General features: G+C 42.5%; 1 protein-coding gene across 1 annotated transcript; it reads left to right on the forward strand.

The window, feature by feature from the left end:
- The first annotated feature begins 7,216 nt into the window (after window positions 1-7,216).
- On the forward strand, window positions 7,217-16,197 carry marco (macrophage receptor with collagenous structure). Its single transcript, XM_030112822.1, has 13 exons — window positions 7,217-7,398; window positions 8,845-8,943; window positions 9,046-9,200; window positions 9,852-9,969; window positions 10,055-10,099; window positions 11,473-11,535; window positions 12,597-12,665; window positions 12,789-12,833; window positions 12,927-12,998; window positions 13,497-13,532; window positions 13,657-13,710; window positions 14,376-14,540; window positions 14,631-16,197. The coding sequence occupies exons 1-13, from the start codon at window positions 7,314-7,316 to the stop codon at window positions 14,759-14,761; spliced, it is 1,137 nt and encodes a 378-aa protein (XP_029968682.1). The 5' UTR covers window positions 7,217-7,313; the 3' UTR covers window positions 14,762-16,197.
- Window positions 16,198-18,054: the final 1,857 nt, after the last annotated feature.

Raw genomic sequence — 18,054 nt, forward strand, 5'->3', positions numbered from 1 at the left:
GATTCCTTTCAAGTGCCAGGGCGAGAGGGACACTTGTAAACCAGCTGTCAAAGAACAGCTTCTGGTTTTGTTTTTGAGTGTCAGAAAGTCTTGGCAGGGAGGCATATTTTTTCTGCCTCCTGTCCAAGATGATGAACCCAAAATGAGCAGAGTACATCTTCACAACTAGGGCTGCATGAATATTTTTTATCATACAGGAAAACAGAGCACCTGTGAGATTGCAACAAAAATGAAGATATGTATTATTGTAAGAATATTATAGGAGAAAAATGTACATTTTTACCCCCTTAAAAAATCACACACACCCTATTTGGAATAAATCCACCTCTAAATCATGGGAGAGCAGCCTAATTCAACAAGCAATTGTTAAAGCAACATCTAATGAGGAACTATGCAAGCACATGGTAAAAAATTGAACCTGAACAAAGGTTATTAGCCATTCATTCTTTATCCAGGAGATTTTTGTCACAGTTGATTTTATGTGAGGTTAGTTTATTCTAATTTTGCTAAGACAAAACATATTTCAAGTTATTCCTTCACAAAGAAAAGTAAAAATGGTTCAGTTGGTGCCTTACAGTCAGTTACTATACCACAGAAATAACTATTTAACAGAAATAACTAAAATATTTCAGTCACAATTTGTCTGGAAAATGATTTTACTTGAGAAACATTGTAAGAAAAATTTAATCAGGGACGTATTCTCCAGAATCACATTAGAAGGTGGAATTGTTGATGATTATGTCCCAACTCTAGAAAAACCAAGCCTGACCTTCACAGTTTATTCTAAACCGATGCAAGCCATCAGCAGCATTTTTGGAACTGGAATATAACTTTTACTCACAAAACAGCAAACATGACACAGTTTCAGTCTATGTACTCCCTGTTTATACATGAAATGTATGTCGATACAAGAAATGTACCTGTATGTCCTATTTCTTTCTCTTTCTGTCCCCTCACCCCAACCGGAATAGCAGAAAGTCGCCACGTCTGAGCCTGGTTCTGCAAAGGTTTCTTCCTTTTAAAAGGGAGTTTTTCCTTTCCACAGGCAGTTACGCTATGTGGATCTGTTGGGTTTTCTCTTTAAACAGTATCTAGAAATGACTATGTTGTAAATGGCACTTTATAAATAAAGCTGAATTGAATTGTATAAATTAACTCATTCTTTACTCACACATAAATAGGTTTACAATCATGTGTGAAAGCAAGTAGAACCAAAGACCAGTGAACATCACCAATTGATGTAATACGAACACGAATACTTTATTGTCCACCAAGGTGGAAATTTGTCTTTGGTTTCACCAGATAGGACTGTAAGTATCAGTCCTATGAGCCTCTCATGGACCATGATGGACCTCATGGACCATGATGGACCTCATGGACCATGGTCAACCTCATGCACTTCGTGTTGCAGAGGTGCATGGAAGTGGTACAAGCTCAGTTAGTACTGAGGTTGAGGCCAGGGCACCTGTGGATGAGTCTCTCCAATGTTGTCTTCTTCCTTATGAAGCTGCTACCAATCACACACAACTGAACTTTAGAGGTTTTATGCAGTTGTTTTCTTGTCTGACAGCTTCTTCATGCTGTCATGCCTCGCTTTTCTAACCCATCCTTTCTTTCCTCCCTCCTCATTTATTCCTTTATCTTCTCCTCCCTCCATCCTCCCTTCTTTCGTCCCTCCTCAAACAGTGATTTGTTAATGTCTTTTCCTGATCCTGTTGATATAACAAAGTGTGTAGCCATATTATCAGCTCTCTGAAAAGCATGTGAACTTCCTACTGTATAAACTCATAGTCATAAATTATCCAGTAGATTATCACTCACCAATGTCTTCTTTTTTCTTTTCCTCCTTTCTCTTCTTTCTTTTCTGGCTTCCCAATGAGTAGCTCTGTTTCTTGCAGGAATCACACACCTGATTGACTAACTACTGTCAGAAACTAGTGGGGCCCCCTTGTTGGGGATTCTGGTGTCTTTAGCTCTTCCCTCCATTGACGATCACAGAATGGGACGCTCACACAGTTTGTCTGCCATTAATATTAATTTTTAAATAAAACGTTTTGCTCTTTTTGTCTCAGTCTGCAGCACTGAATTGTGGTAACCGTTGTGGGTCAACCAGTGCAAGACCTCTCTGGCAGATGGCATACCCAGGCACATGTGCAGAGCAGTTTTCAATGGTTTTCAGACATTTATGTCCTTTCCCCAAGCAGCTGTACAAGCATGCTTCAAATTCACCTCCATTGTCCCTCCCTGTAGCTCTCACACCCATCATAATGAGGTGCTCTGATTCACGAGTCCTGGCACACCTAGAGGACCATCTTCCACCCACACTGGACCCATCCCAGTCTGCCCACTGCAGAAACAGGAGCGCAGACGACTCTCCACAGGATCGCACACTGTGATCAGACATCTGGACAATAACAACACAAATGTTTCTGTTGATTTTAACTCAGCATTCAATACTCTCATCCATTCTAAATTTGTCACCAAACTTGGGGATCACCAGCACAGCACGGGCGAACAACTCCAGCCCGGTCAAGAAGGCTCACCAACGAGGCAGAGGTGCTCGGGCGTGGTATGATTGAGTTTATATGCTCTGTAGCAGTGGGGATTTGGGTTCACAATGCATAGACTTGTATGTAAGAGAAAAATGTATGTGGGTGTGAGAGTATCTAGTGGAAAATGAAGGAGTACAGTGGAAAAGGAAGTCCATTTATTACGCTGTGATTGGCTGCAAAGTTGAAGCAGGCGGGTCCCGTTGGTCATAGTCAGCATGGAAGGTTTAATGAGTGTGAGCAGCCGCTGCAAGCCACTGAGGCAGGGTTCTCAGCTGTGCTTTAGACACACCTTTCAGCCCATTCACACACCGCACCTTTCATTTCTCATGCAAATAACTCGTTGGGATTTAAATACATGAATAGATGTTGCATGACCATGAAAAAAAAAACCCAAAAAAACTTGACTTTGCATTCACCAACAGCTACACAACCTGTTGCTTTTAGAGATGTACTCCCTAAAAACAGCTGTTAGCTTAGCTGTTAGCCACTGGGGAACAAGCTAGTTTTGTGCGTCTGGGGCAGAACAGGACAGTTGTCAGTAAATTGGTTTTTTCTTTTAACAAGGTTTCTTTATTAATTTGCAGTGCATCTTTAACAGTTTACAATCATGTAACTGTAGTATATGGAAATGCCTACAGAAATAAAAGTAGGCGAACTATATAAAATAAATGAATAAAATAAAATACAATAAAGCACCCCCGCAACCCCATATATCAATGAACTTATCAATTAGGAGACAAAAGACCGCATGCATGATCACTATCACCATCACTATCACCATCATATTCACATGATCACGTTGATCTTTAATCACTCTTCACATACTGGGTTACCTTGTCTTCTTGTGGTGCGTAGACTAATGGTGATCCGTAGTAGACCTCTTTTGATGCACACCCCTAGTTTACTACTAGTTACGACTAGCTATATTCAAAAAAAAAAAAAAAAAAAAAAAAAAGGGTTTGTGGTGTCCTTGCTTTTCCTTCCGCCCCTACATCTCCTTTTATTTTTGTGGCTTGGTCTGTTCACCAATATGGTTCGGACAAAAAAAAAAAAAAAAAAATGTATGTGTGATACTCACAAAAGAAATGTTTTGTTGAGGTTATTGCTTTCTGTTTATTTCACTGTTAAAATGTCATTTTTTCTGTAATCCGGGTGATTATTAAGAGACAAATGGAAGTGCATCACATGCTGTTCTCCGAAAGGACACAAGGTGGCAGCACCGTCTGGGAGCATTCATTCAGTGACCGTTTTAGCAGTGCAGAGCAACAAACGGTCACAATCCGAATGAATGGAGAAGGAGCAACAGATGTGTCGTGTGCTGATTCCTGTGAAATATTTTCACTATTTACAGGTCAGTTACCCACTGTCTATATAATCACAGATGTTTGTAAAGTCATATAGATCCCTGCTAATATGTGTTCAGTCAGTAAGAAATATGTTATTTGTGGAAACAGTTTAATTTGACGGCCCGCAGTGAGAAAATGGCGGCCGCCATATCTGTATAAACTCTTTCTTTATTTCTTCATTTGTGGCTCCGGGGCATTTGAGGTTTATTTCGGTGTGTGTAAGATAGTTGTGTGTAAGTAAAAATGTTAAAAAAGACAATCAATTCATATCAATTCATAGTTTTAGATACGTTATGGCTTCATTGGGCAGCACATGTTAATGTTTGATGGTGAATTCAGTTCTGGGAATCTGGCGCCAAGTGAAGAGGTATCCATGTTTGTAATTGCTCTCTGTGTTAAAAAACTGCAAATGAGATTCATTCTGTTTAATCAAGTTGTGACTTATAAACTGTATCCTTATTACAAGAAATACTCTTTTCATGAGTGAACAAAGATGTAAAAAGTGTTTGAGTCTAAGTACTGACATGATTGATGGAAGAAAATGTGATTTCAAGAGAAGATGTGTATTTTGGTTTTGACTGACTTTTGATAAGTCTATGTTTAAGAAGAATATATGGCTTCATGTTATCCAAATGTGGATTTTGCATATGCTGATGCAGAGCAGACAAGATAACAGAAAAGAGTTCTTTAATGCAGTTAAAGTAAAAATGAAAATGTAAATAAACACAATTCGAATGAATGGAGAAGGAGCAACAGATGTCTCGTGTGCTGATTCCTGTGAAATATTTTCACTATTTACAGGGCACTCCGTTCAGCCGGTTTTCTATATATCTGCCTGCGGAGCCCAAGCTGGGACCCGCTACATATGTATGGTTCTTTAATTTTCTGTGTTGGTTGTCTCGGCTCTGTTGTGCTGTTGTCTAGATTGGGGGTTTGGGATTGTTCTTGGTTGTGTGTGGTGCGTCGACAACACTGTTTTGTATTGTGACTTTGTACATAGGTTGTGCCCCCCCCCCCCCCCCCCCCCCCTTCTCCCTCTCTTTATCTTTCTCTCTTTCTGTCCCTGCTCTCTGAGCGTTTCCGTCCCGGTCCTGTCCGGCAGCCATGCCGGATGCCAGCTTTAAATAAAGGCAGCAGCAGGAGGAGATTCAGTCTCGTCCTGCTGCTAACATTAAAATCTGTTCGGATAGTAAAAGGCTACAATCATACAATATTGCACGCCCCAGCTGCCGAACAGGACAACGGAAAAAAAAAAAAAAAGGAGACAAAAGACCGGGAGTTAAGAAAAAAAAAAAAAAGGTGAGACAGAGTAAAGCCAACTGTAGCTACAATTTTCAGAGGTCTAAATCAAAAGACATATGAACACAGCGTACATTTCAGGCAATTCTCCAGCTTTTCTTCAGAGCTTTTCGTTGTATTCATAGACCCCTGGGACTATATATCCACAAAATTATCAGGACTTAACACATCAGTTTGACTGAGAAAAGGTTGTCATATCATTAAGAATGTGTCGGCTGACCCCCCTTATTGTATACTTGATTTTCTCTAACTTAATAAAATGAAGCTTGTCTCTAATCCACTGTCTGAATGTTGGAGGATGGAGGTCTTTCCATCTAATCAAAATCTGTGGTCTGGCTATTACTGTGGCAAAAGACAGGAGGTTTTGAGAATATTTATTCATCGCTGCCTTTTGTGTCACCACCCCAAAGAGAGCGAGAAATGCAGATGGTTCTAATACGAGTCCTATAGTTTCAGAGAGTAACTTAAAAATCAGTGACCAGTAATTAGACAGACTGGGACATCCCCATAACATGTGGATCAAAGTGGCTTGGAATTGTTTGCAGCAATCACACATAGGGTTTATGGTTGACACAAACCTTGACAATTTAACCTTGGTCCAGTGCAATCGATAGGACATTTTGAACTGCATAACAGTGTGCTTCATACAAATTGAGGATGTATATATTCGTTTCATCATTTCCGACCATACAGACTCAGAAATGTCTGTAATGAATTGTTTTTGTGAATTGAGTGATACCGGGAATGGGATGGGCGCTGCGACTGACGCCTCTGCTCTGTACGCCGGTGGTGCATTCAAGTTCCAAAATAAAAATTAAGAAGATCAGATCAGAAGTTTCACGAAACTTTCCTAAGTACTCGTAGCCTGTGCTTCTATAAGTTCCTTTCACAGGAGAATCTGTCACAGTTCAGACTCACACAGCAGATCAGTAGTTCATATTGATCTTTACTTACAAAGAAAGAATCCAACACACAAAATCACACAAAAAGATGAAATAAATACTACAAGAAAAACTACCAAACTCTTAGTAGGAACAGAATTTGGACTCTCAAACAATAGCTAGCTGAGGACTCAGGCTGACAATTCTGGCCAACACTATAAGAAAAAACAAACGGCCAAGAGTGGAGCAGACGGGGAACTAAGAACAACGATTAACTTAAGCTATACTGAGAGCCCACAACTAACCCAGTGGGGGACTGGGTTTCCTGAGAAGAAGGCGTACAAGAGGTGGGTAGGTGGATGCACAACCAGTGGAGAGAAAGGCAGAAACAAAGCAAAACAAACAAACTCATCAAGCCCTTGCACAAACTGAGTCCACACTAACAAAGGTCAGACAGATTATTAAAGCTGTTACTCATAGTGCTTTGTGGTTTTAACTGTACATTCAACAGGTGATTTGTGGAGCCTGATATGTTGATCATTCCTTCATGTCTTCAAAAATATATTTGATCGAGAAGAATCAACTTCCCAGCCTTCACCCTGCTCTACATCAGCAAAAATATATGTGAATCGATAAACATGGAAAAATGCATCAAGATGCACTTTCAGGAGGAACAGCTTATCTAACAAGTTTTCTGGGCGTAGTCCTCTTATCCGAATGCCTTTACAGTTCTTTGAACTTTCGAAGATGAAAAAAATAGTCTCTTCGGGTAAAAGTATACATTTCATCCATCTATCAACTGTTTCGCTTCTGCTGTGTCATTATTTCCCACCACAGTAAGGAAATCAAATGGATGTGAAAATCACAAAAGATCTTAGACTGAAACATTTGTGACTGCCAGGTCACGAAGTTTCAGCAGCTGACCCAGCATGTTCACTTCCATGGAGTCAACAACTGTCCAACAGTGTTTTTAAAGGAAAACAAAACTCTTCTGTAAATACTTTTAATGAGATTCTGCCCTGTTTTGTAACTTCCCCATTTGTGTAAACCCAAGCATTGGCTGCACTTTTTAACCACTTCAGCTCCAAACACGCAGTTCCTTCCTCCACTGCCTCATGTGAGCTACTGTTGCAATCTGGGCAGGAGTGTGTACTTCGTAAGTGTGTCTGCTATAAGAGGCTCGCTAACAGGAAATGAGCCGACTCTGGTGATAGACAGAGACATCAGAGCACAAGATGGATGAGGTCTCGTACACCCAGAGTAACCCGCTGTTTGACATGTCGCTGAGCAGGAACGAGGTCTACAGCTTCCAGCCTGATGGTGAGTGCTGAGGCCGGACTGCACCTTCCACCCTCCACTACACTAAACCTCTGGTGGCCCTCGTAGGGGTCGGACCCCCTGGTTGGGAACCACTGCTCTACTACTCCTTCTGACCTCTACTATAGCTGTTCTAAACCTTTTTCTCGACGTACCCAAATTTTCCCCATTGTAATTCTGCTCAAAAAGTAAAATAAATAACAGTAGCGGTTATTTCAGGAGATCCTTCTTTCCTGTGGCCTGAAGACTCTGTTGTGTTTTCTTCTCAATATTGTTTGTTGTGTTTTTGTTTACACTCATCACCGCTTAGCCCTGTTTGTGTTAAGATTTATTGTCCCCCCTTAATTCACTGGTGAGTTTTCGCAAAACACAACACAACACTGAGCTGATCAAACGTTAGCTCTTTGATTAGATTAGATTAGATTAGATTAGATTAGATTAGATTAGATTAGATTAGATTAGACCAGACTAGAATGGAAAGCTCTGTATTTCTTTATTTGGGGCCATTTTCATTGTTTCAGCAGTAAGCAAGCAATAATAATAATGATAAATCTAAAAAACGGCATTAGTGGTAGTTAACTCACATCACATCCATTTTCCATCCAGCATGAAAAAAGTCAGCCTCACAGTGTCACAGGTTCTCTGAGAGCAGATGCAGTTTCAGTTAAGAGCAGCAGGTGGCAGTAATGCCTCATGTTTACTGTAAAACAGTCAGTTGTCTCTCCTCAGCTGGATTCCCAAGTTTATTCAAAGATAAATTTGAACGTTTATGTAAATCTCAAAAACACCGCTTTTACATGGATAGAAAATCCAGTTAATTAACTTGAAATTAAATTTCTCCATATGAGACACACATTAAATGTATATGTGCTTTATGATAATTAAAATAATCCCTCTTCAACAGTAAACGGTACCAGTATAACTTACGCATTTGTGTAATTTAATAATCATAGAAATAACATCTTTTGCATGTTTTTTTTAAGTTCTGTTTAGAGTGTCTGTGTTCTCTATGTCTCATCTCTAGAAAATAATTTATGGTAGATAAAATAGTCCCATGAAGAAACTAACTCAATGCTCCATCTGTCTGTGACAATAACAAAACAATGTGATTCTGTGTACAACACCAGGAAATTGAATGTATGCTTAAAAGTCCCTTACACCAATGAAAAATTGACATTTATCTGAATAAATTTACCCTCATGAAAATTAACTGATAGTTGTTCTTTATAAAGAGGGAGGACATCCTTCAGTCTTTCACCTTCATGTCATTTGAAGTTTGACCAGTGATGGGTTTTTTTTTCTGTGGAAACCATATATAAATATTCTCAAAATAAAATCAGGAACATGAGAAGTCTCACTTCACCTCTACATTTAAATTCGATGCCATATTTGTCTCCGACCCACGAACCAGGACTACTTTTGGGCTGGACTCTGTTGTTTGTGTTTCAGATCTGAAGCCAGCGAGACGCAGGAGACCATGGTGTTTATACTTCATCGTCATATACCTCATCTTGCAGACGGCCCTTAATGCCTTCCTTATTTATAAAGGTATTGCTTTGATGATATATTTATCTGGAAGGCTCTTTATTCCATGGTAGTTCCTAATATATCATGTGGGGAATGGTTACTAATGATGATTCTCTCTCTCAGTCTTCACTTTGGAGTCTTCAGTAGCTGGCCCCAGAACAGCCAAGCTGTCGTCCAACGACATTACTCCGATTGATAACAGCCTGGAAACTCTCATCCACAACAACACTGAAGAAACCAGGAGCCTGAAGGGTCACCTGTGGAGTCTGGAGAGCCAGGTCCTGAACGTCTTCACCCGACTGAACACATCTGGAGCCGAGTTCTGCTGAACCAGCTGGGCTGAGGGGGGAAAGACAGACAGACAGACAGGAAAAAGAAGTCTGGTGCTGCAAAGATCTTCCAGCAGTCTAAACCAGCTTCTCTGGAAAATTGTGTCCTGAAGCTTTAAGAAAATCTGACAGGTTCAGAAAATGCCATCATCTCATTAACATTAGCATCTAAACTACAGTGCACGCGTTGCGTCTTCATTTAATTCCACCGTTTATATCGGAGTTGGAGAGATTTCCAGTTAAGTTACTTCCACATCTTTGATACCGAGACCAGAAACCACATCCCATCTCAGATGAGACATGGAGCAAAACATTAAATGCAGAAGTCTGAGGTTACAGCTGGAAGCCAAATTGGTGCTACGCAGACAGAAAACTGAAATAAAAGGTGAATACTGGCCACAGCTGCAAGAAATGATTCAGCAATTAGGAAGTGTTTCGTGTCAGAACGAGACTGTGATCATTTAAAAAATAAAGACTGTTTTTGTCATGAATTCTCTGTTCAGAACAACCGGGAGTGGACCATTTAATACACGCAATAATGGATCATGTATAGATTGCAATGTGTTTATTGTCATGTCGTTACTGTTTGCGTGACGACAGGTGAAGAGTCTCTGTGGAGAGGAAGGTCAGCTGGACAGACTGAGATCCGACCTCAACCTGCTCAACACCAGCAACCACAACCTGGAGGGGCAGCTGACGAGCATCCGACTCAAGCCTGGTACACGCCTCACATGGACGGAGCGAATACCCAGAGCGTGCCAACCCCCGAAAACCACATTCAGTAACTGGGTGTTTGTTTTCAGGACCATCCGGACAGCCGGGACCTCCGGGCGCGAGAGGGCCCAAAGGTGAGGCCGTCCACGTCCTGATGGACTGAGTCTGTTCAGCTCTGTGTGTGTGTGTGTGTGTGTGTGTGTGTGTGTGTGTGTGTGTGTGTGTGTGTGTGTGTGTAGCTGTTAAATCTTCCATCATTCATCCTGTCACTGCTTAATATCACAAAATGTGGTATTTTGTGCTTTTGAAGTGATTTGGTTCAAATTTCTATTTAAAGAAAAGGTATTTTCAGGACTCTACCTGACTTTTGGAGTTTTAATGGTAAAAATACATATAAACTCTGGAAAATATCAGGTTTTCACTGTTATTAAGGCAATAATCAGTACATATTTAAAAAGATGGAACTGTGTTGTAAAATTAAAAAGCATCTCTGAATAAACTTTGAGTGTAATTGAGGTATCAAGAGGCTGAGCCATGTGTAAATGAAAGTAAGGTCATCCCCTGATGGGGAACAAACCGCCAACCCTGAGGATGGGAGAACAACCTGCTGCACCACCTGAGCCACGACACGCACACCCCACCCGACTCCGTGTTTTCATCACTTCCTGCTGTCATCAGCAGAGTCGCTGACGGGCTGTCCAGCAGCCTGCGGTGCTGCTCTGTCATCTCCCGTTCGGCAGCGCGGCCGCTGTCAGGCCCGCGTGAAACCATGAGGCATGGGAGCAAGTCTGTAGCCCCCCCAACTCCGCCATGAGCCGCAAAACAACAGCAGAGGAAAAGTTTCTACCATTTAAAAGTTAATTTCATCACCGGGGACTGCGCGCGCGCGCGTGTGTGTGTGTGTGTGTGTGTGTGTGTGTGTGTGTGTGTGTGTGTGTGTGTGTGGCTGCTGGTGTGCTGATGATCCCAGCAGTGGAGGCACATCATCTCTGGGCAGATGGCTGATGAGACCCGGGTGATGGATGGGCCAGAGCTATTATTTCACAGATCCCCCAATGAAGGGAACTGACACTTCCTGTATGAAATCTTTATTCTCCGCGGTGGCTGGACCTTTACTCGGGACGGCAACAGATTGCTGCTGTCTGAGGAGGAGGCTTTCAGCTCGCACCTGCTGCAGTCCGAAGGACAAAGGAAAACCCCATGACCGGTCCGAATATAGACGGAACAGAGCCATTCGCTTTCAGTGGAGCATGTTTGATCAAACACAGAAACACATTTTAATACGTTTTATTTATTGTTATAAAGATATTCAGGTGGTCTCCCAACTGTCAGAGGTTTATTTGGCAACATCCACCTTTAGAAATATCCTTAATGTTATGAACTTATTTAATCTGAAAGGAAATATGAAACAGCAGGATGTACCTACATTTAGCAATGTCATCCACCGGGCCTGATTGTACTCTCTGATTGTAAGCATGTTTTACACCACTAATCTATTTTCTTCCAGGTGACAGTGGCCTGAAAGGTGACATGGGATCAAAAGGAGAGCCGGGACCTACTGGTGCAACTGGTGAGTTTTGTAGTCACGATTTGTGTCTTTTGTTTTTATTGTTAACGCTGCGTAGCAACATTATATTTTGAGGAGTCGAAAAGACTTTTATCGCAAACTGAACCTGCAGCAGAGCGGAGTGCTGCACTTGTACAAAGTGGGATGAGTTCAGGGCCTCATGGGAGAGACAGATTGAAGCAGAAACAAATGGTGACATCCAGACGAGCCGGACTCACTGATGTAGGGACCTTTTAAAATCTGGCTGCTTCAGGCAAAGCGTGCCGGCTGTGTTTCTTTCATTATGAAGCGCCGCAATAAACCTGCCAGCCTGGGAAGCATCATTTAACTGTTATGGTTTCATTTTACTCCTTCAGTTTCATGATGCCAAACAGAACCGGTGGTGATCTGTCAGGTCCTGCATCCGGGGGTGGGGGGGGGCTGAAACAGTCTTTTGAACAGTCTAAAACAGTCTGTCAGTCACTCTGACTGATTGATTTCTGTTCAACTCTTCTGTTCCATTCGTTGGAAGACTTGGGAACTAAACTGTCTTATTCAGGGGCGTTATTATTATAAATATCCATGACAGTCATAGCTCTGATGTAAAGTGATGATAAATTTATTATTGAATAAAAAGGACATTCTTTTCTGTTTCTGTCATTCCTAGAAACATGTTTTTTTCCTGTGAGTAACTCAGACTGTGACAGATCTGCGACCCTCCCTGGTTTCACAATCGCCCTCAAAGTGACGCAGAAACATGAACTGAATTGGCTCCTGGATGAAAAAAAAAAAAGTATCAGCAGATTGCAATTATGAAATCGTTGAGTTTCTCTTCCTCTCCTAACTTCTGGTTCTCATCTGTAACTCTGCTGACAAGCTGCTTTTCAGCGTGAGCGATGAAACCATGTGCACGGCTTGCATCTGTAGAATATGAATGCGCATCGAAACTCAAGCATCTCCCGTGTGTGTGTGTGTGTGTGTGTGTGTGTGTGTGTGTGTGTGTGTGTGTGTGTGTGTGTGTGTGTGTGTGTGTGTGTGTGTGTGTGTGTGCGTGCGTGCGTGCGTACGTGCGTGCGCGTGTGTAGGTCCCAAGGGTGTCCCAGGTGATCAGGGTCCAGGTGCGAAGGGAGAAGCGGGTGAACCTGGCCCCGCAGGTAATATTCTGTTCTGGCTTCTTTTCCTCTGAAAAAGTAAATTCTCATTTCTGATTAGCTGCAATAATCACTAATGAAATGTTTCACGTCTGACCCTGGCGATCCTCCCTGATGCGATTTGAGGTCGTAATGGAGAGAAAGGAGACCGCGGCTTACCGGGCGTGTCAGGTACCACAGAACTGTTTCCTGTGTGTTTTCATGAGTGTGTGTCAGAAAATGTCTATGTGATCCCTGATGTTCTGTTGTCGATGTGCTCTGCAGGAGTACCTGGTCCTCAGGGGGCCACGGGGGCGAAGGGAGACCAGGGGAATGTTGGTCCTCAGGGACCTGCAGGTCAGAAGTGAACCTCGATGAACGGACTGATGCACTCACACACTGATGTGCCATGATGCTTTTCTAATTGCAGAAAGCAGCCTTTCTTTGTACTATAACTGCATTTAAAGAATCCGGAGTGACTATCACAGGTTTATCCCTCACCCATTTTCAAATGAGCTCAAGTTTCCTCTTTTCCTGTTTTGTTTCTTGTTGTCTCTCGCCTCATCCCCGGCTCACAGTTTCTTTAGAAAGTGAAACTCAAAGAAACTTTCTCCTTCTTCAGAGTGAGATCAGGAAAAGACAGTTCTATGTTTGAACACAGTCTTTCTTTATGACTGGAGCCTATAAAGGTCAGGATCTGGAGACAGACCTGGGCGGGTGGAGATTTTCCTTTACGTGCGTCCATGTAAACATCGGCCAAACTCTAATTCAAATCAGTTGCTGCAAATCGCTAAACTGTTTCTAAGTTCTAGGTTTAATTTTTTTCCTTAAATGTTGTTTTCTCTGCGTCAACAGGCCCAGCAGGATCAGCCGGTGAGAAAGGAGCTCAAGGTGAGTGCACAGACTGAAACTAAGCAGTGCTGAGCTTCAAGTTGATGTACCGCTCCTGAAAGAGTTGATCTGTGATGGATGTTAGGCCGCAGTGTTCAGACTCTGACTCCTTCCTCCTCCTCAGGCCCTGCAGGACCTCCGGGTCCAAAGGGAGCGAAGGGGGATCAAGGGGCTGTGGGTAAGTCTGCAAGGTGGTGTCAGAAAGTTTACATATAATCGAGTGTTTAAGAGAATGCTTAAAGTGGAAACATGTTGGCTTTTTGTTTGATTGTTTGTCAGTCTCTTTTATTTTTGCGTTTTCATTCCAGTAATGTTTCATGTTTGCGCAACAACATTTTTCCAGCGGAGCTAGTTTTCATGTCAGGCCACTAGTGGGTGCTGCTGTTTGTATTTGGAATGAAACTACACACATGTGACAACAGAGAAACCTCAATCTGTAATTTTGGTGTAATTTTTTTGAATTTTAATCCACTGGTTTGAATCATGATAAATCAAAACAATTTCTTTCAAATTGAGGTTGCGGATGTATGGCACAAAAGACTGAGTCAAATTACTGAGTTTGAATGGAGATCAGTGAAACTAAAATGTCACAATGAAATAACGCAGCTCCTTCACTTTCAATTTTCTCATGATACACATTCAAACCAACAGGTTAAATGTCAAATTAAACCATTCAGATTCAGATTTGATTGAAATTCACTTCCTACTGGCACAAGATCCCACACTCCAACTGCATCCAGCAGTTTGAAGAAAAGAACCAGCACTGTCACGAGGGCGCCGCCGTTTGCTTCCAGTCTGTTGGGATGAAGCTGATTGTGAACCGGGACCTCTGTGTCATGGCAGAGCGCGTTCGCCTGGTGCCGGGCCGATCCAGAGGACGGGTGGAGGTATTACACAACAACCGCTGGGGAACTATTTGTGACGACAGCTTCGGGAATTTGGACGGAGCCGTCATCTGTAAGATGTTGGGCTTTAGCTCCGTCGTCACCACGTTCACTGCCACCCCGGGTAAGCATGCTGAAGCAGACAGTTTTGGAGAGCTGGTGAGAAGCTCGCGTGGCTCGGTTATGTTCTCACCGAGTTCCTGTCCTCCTGCAGGTTCTGGTGACATCTGGCTGGACGACCTGCACTGCACAGGAACAGAGACTGACATCTTTGACTGTCCGCACAGCGCAGTGGGTACGCACAACTGCGCTCATACTGAGGATGTTGGAGTACAATGTGTGTAGACTGAAGGGAGAAAAAACAACGGGCGTGATGGCTGTTATCATAAAGACGCAGCCCTACAGTATTGCTAAAGCAACAATTGACCCTTGGCTAAGTCCCGCCCCCCCCTTAGTTAGTTAGCTGACTGCACGTTTACACGGCAGCTGTCGGAGCAGAAACCATATCGCAGCAGGCGCTACACAACTTTTGGAGTCAGCATGACGTTACTTCATCTAGGAGCCTTCGGCAAGATTGGCATTATGTGACAGATGGCTGGGTGCAAAATTGTGGAATGGACTTGGATGTGAAAAAGTTCAAGTTGGAGGTACTGGTCTTCAGATCCCAAACAGGAGATGATCATGATGGTTTACCTGCGGTGGTGATATCAGTGGGAGTGTCTGAAGTCAGATTCACAAGCAACCTGCCACGTAGCTTCTTCCACAGGAGACATCTGTCCATGTTCTGTTTGGGAAATGGGACAAAATAAACCCATAAACAAAATAAACAAAATAAACCCCAGTGCTGATCATTTTGGGACGCTACGTATCGCTGTTGCATTTGCACCAGACACATCGTTTCACTCTTTTTGCATCTTAAATCACCTGATCAACCCAACAGCAAACGTGTGGCAGAGTTTGATGCTGAGAATGTCCGAGTCGGCTTTTCTAGTCGTTGGTAGTTGAATGCTATTGGTTGATTCGCATTTGTGGGCGGGGCTTAGCCAAAGGTCAGTTGCATCGACACTGTATTGTAGCATCACTGAAAAGAATTCATGATCAGTCAAAGCAGTAAAGACTTTTTGAGGCTCTTAATATTATATCAAAATACATCACCGCATGATATCGCAGTATTTTTTTCTTATATCAAACATTGAAAAATCCCAAAGGACTCATTGTTAAGTATACAGTTCATCTGTATTTTAAGGACAAATGTACTTTTTTGCTTTCTGTTTTAATATGACCATGATCTGTTTATTACTAAACCTGCATGAGACTCTAGAATGAACCACTGACGAGGTCGAATCAAAATGTTGTGACGTTGTAGGAAGTAAATATTCATTTTTATCTAAAAGAATGAGAAATTAATGTAACTCTACAGCAGCACAGCTCTGCAGGAGTAGGTACGCACGCACACATGCACACAGTGTATAAAGTTTCATTCAGCTGATTTTGATTTGAAGTTATCTTTAAGCTGCACAGTTAATGTGCTTTTTCAGCTTTGTATCATTGTAATGAGCGCACATCTATGAATTGCACAAATACTTATTGAAAAAAACATTGAGCTTTTTTGTGTACACTTTACAATATGTTGGAAATCACTGAGCTGTTGACTTTTCAGTGCGAAATTATCAACATGTTGAAAATAAAATGTCTTCTGTTTTCTTTTTTTTAAATGAAAACATAACAAGCAGAGTTTTAACGATAAAATAAAGTTTGGCGGAAAACATCCCGACAGCGTCTGAGTGTTTGATTTAGAATATGTGCGAATTTGTGTGGATCACATGGACAACAGGAATCACTGGAGACATGAGAGTCATCCATGTAACCAGAGATTACACATCTCTTCCACAACTTTTTCTCCGTTCTCTCATCCCACTTTGACAAGACATTTATAGCGGGAGCAGATCTCAACATAGTCCTCAATGCACAATCAGACAGAGCATCAGATATTGAGCAGCCGTCTCTGGGAATCCACAGTCCCCGTTCATACTTGGCATTAACTTGCGTGTCGGGTAATATGAGCACAGCCGGGGGCCAAAGCGCGACACCCATCTTAACATGCCGCATGGCCTTTAACACATCACTGCTCAAGGATTCAGATTTCATCTCATTCTTTAAAAAGACAATGGGCAATCTTCTTGGAAACAAATGGCCTGTTGTCTCTCCATGGCTCGGCTGAGAGACAGCTTGTCACAAGAGGCAAAATCATTTCAGAGACACTGAACAAATGTTGCTGTTTTTATTTTAAGACGGACTCCTTCGTAACTCAAACTGATGATCCGTCTTGGATGCCAGTTGTTGCAGTTCCACCTCATTGAGGCAGATTAAATCAGAGATTAATAAGATTCCGACATGAAAAAAAATAGAGATGCTGGTATTAATCATCAGCAGCGTGGCTGACTGATGACTGAGAACAAATTTAAAAGTAGTGAGTCGCTGATTGAGTCAGGTGACTTCAGGACAGAGTGGCTGTGAGTGGACCAGCAGAAAGCTACCAGGCCTCAGTGAGGAAGGATTTGCTTCACAGTCATCCTCCCGCCTGCTTTTCCCTCTGGGGGACGAGAGGCTGACACACAGCTCCATCATGTCCTCCTGAATGAGCCACGCCTCTCTCGCTCCTCTCGCTCTCTCCACACGCAGAGGTGGATTATGACTACATAGAGCTGATTATAATTCAGCCGCCTGTCCCTGCGTTCCTCCTGGGGTCCCCTGCTCCCGGTGAAAGCTCGAAATAAACATGAGGGGGGGTCTCACTTGGTTGTTCATTAGCCGGATCAACCTCAGGTTACCCGGGCCTGCCCCTTGGACCTCAGACCACTGCCTGGAAGTGAAGGCTGATGTGGATGAATAAATGATAGCAGCGAGGGAGGAGGCGATGGAGTGGGGGTTTGGGTAATGAGCTTGCCCCTGCTGTCCTCCTCACCTGTGTGAACCACCTCGGCACCGCTGCAGACTCTCTGAGCAGCTGAGACGTTTAGGACGATATTCATGAGCCATTACAGTCCTGCCAGCCAGCGTGTGGAGCTGCTCTCTTCGCTCTCGCAGTGAGCTGAAAGCCTGAATTCAAAGCGCATATATTAGATTAAATAGATTCTCATACATGCAACATGAAAATAAATCCATATGAATAATTCTCATTTTCTACTAAAATTGCGTGGGAAATACTTTCTTAGCTGAGTTAAACCCAAACTGAAAATACTTCCTACTTGCAGGAGCTGGTACGTCCTGGCATCTCCTCACCCTGATCGAATTCCTACAAAAAACTAATAAAAAAAAAAAAAATCAAACCCCACTGGTCAAATGTTTCATTTTCACACAATCTTATTGCATCTCCAAATACTTTAATTCAATTACTTCAATTACCATTGCTGAAAAATGGTTCAGTGGTTTTAAAGCAAAACACGCATACACATGCTTGCATGCACGCACACACACACACACAGACCATGACCATCCGGACTTAAAGCTGCTGTAGGCAGGATTTTGCTAGTCAATGCTAATTTTTCTGTGTTTTCTTTGGATTAAATGTTAGAGTATCCATTGATAATCCTTTAGGAGTGAAGCATAATTGCACTACCGCGAGGGCGCAGCGTTTC

Source organism: Salarias fasciatus, chromosome 16, assembly GCF_902148845.1.
Source record: "Salarias fasciatus chromosome 16, fSalaFa1.1, whole genome shotgun sequence".
NCBI lineage: Eukaryota > Metazoa > Chordata > Actinopteri > Blenniiformes > Blenniidae > Salarias > Salarias fasciatus.

Coding starts and splice junctions, on each gene's coding strand:
- marco (XM_030112822.1), top strand. CDS start 7,314: ATGGATGAGGTCTCGTACACCCAGAGTAACCCGCTGTTTGACATGTCG. Junction 7,399..8,844: donor CTACAGCTTCCAGCCTGATG/GTGAGTGCTGAG, acceptor TTTGTGTTTCAG/ATCTGAAGCCAGCGAGACGC. Junction 14,541..14,630: donor CACGTTCACTGCCACCCCGG/GTAAGCATGCTG, acceptor GTCCTCCTGCAG/GTTCTGGTGACATCTGGCTG.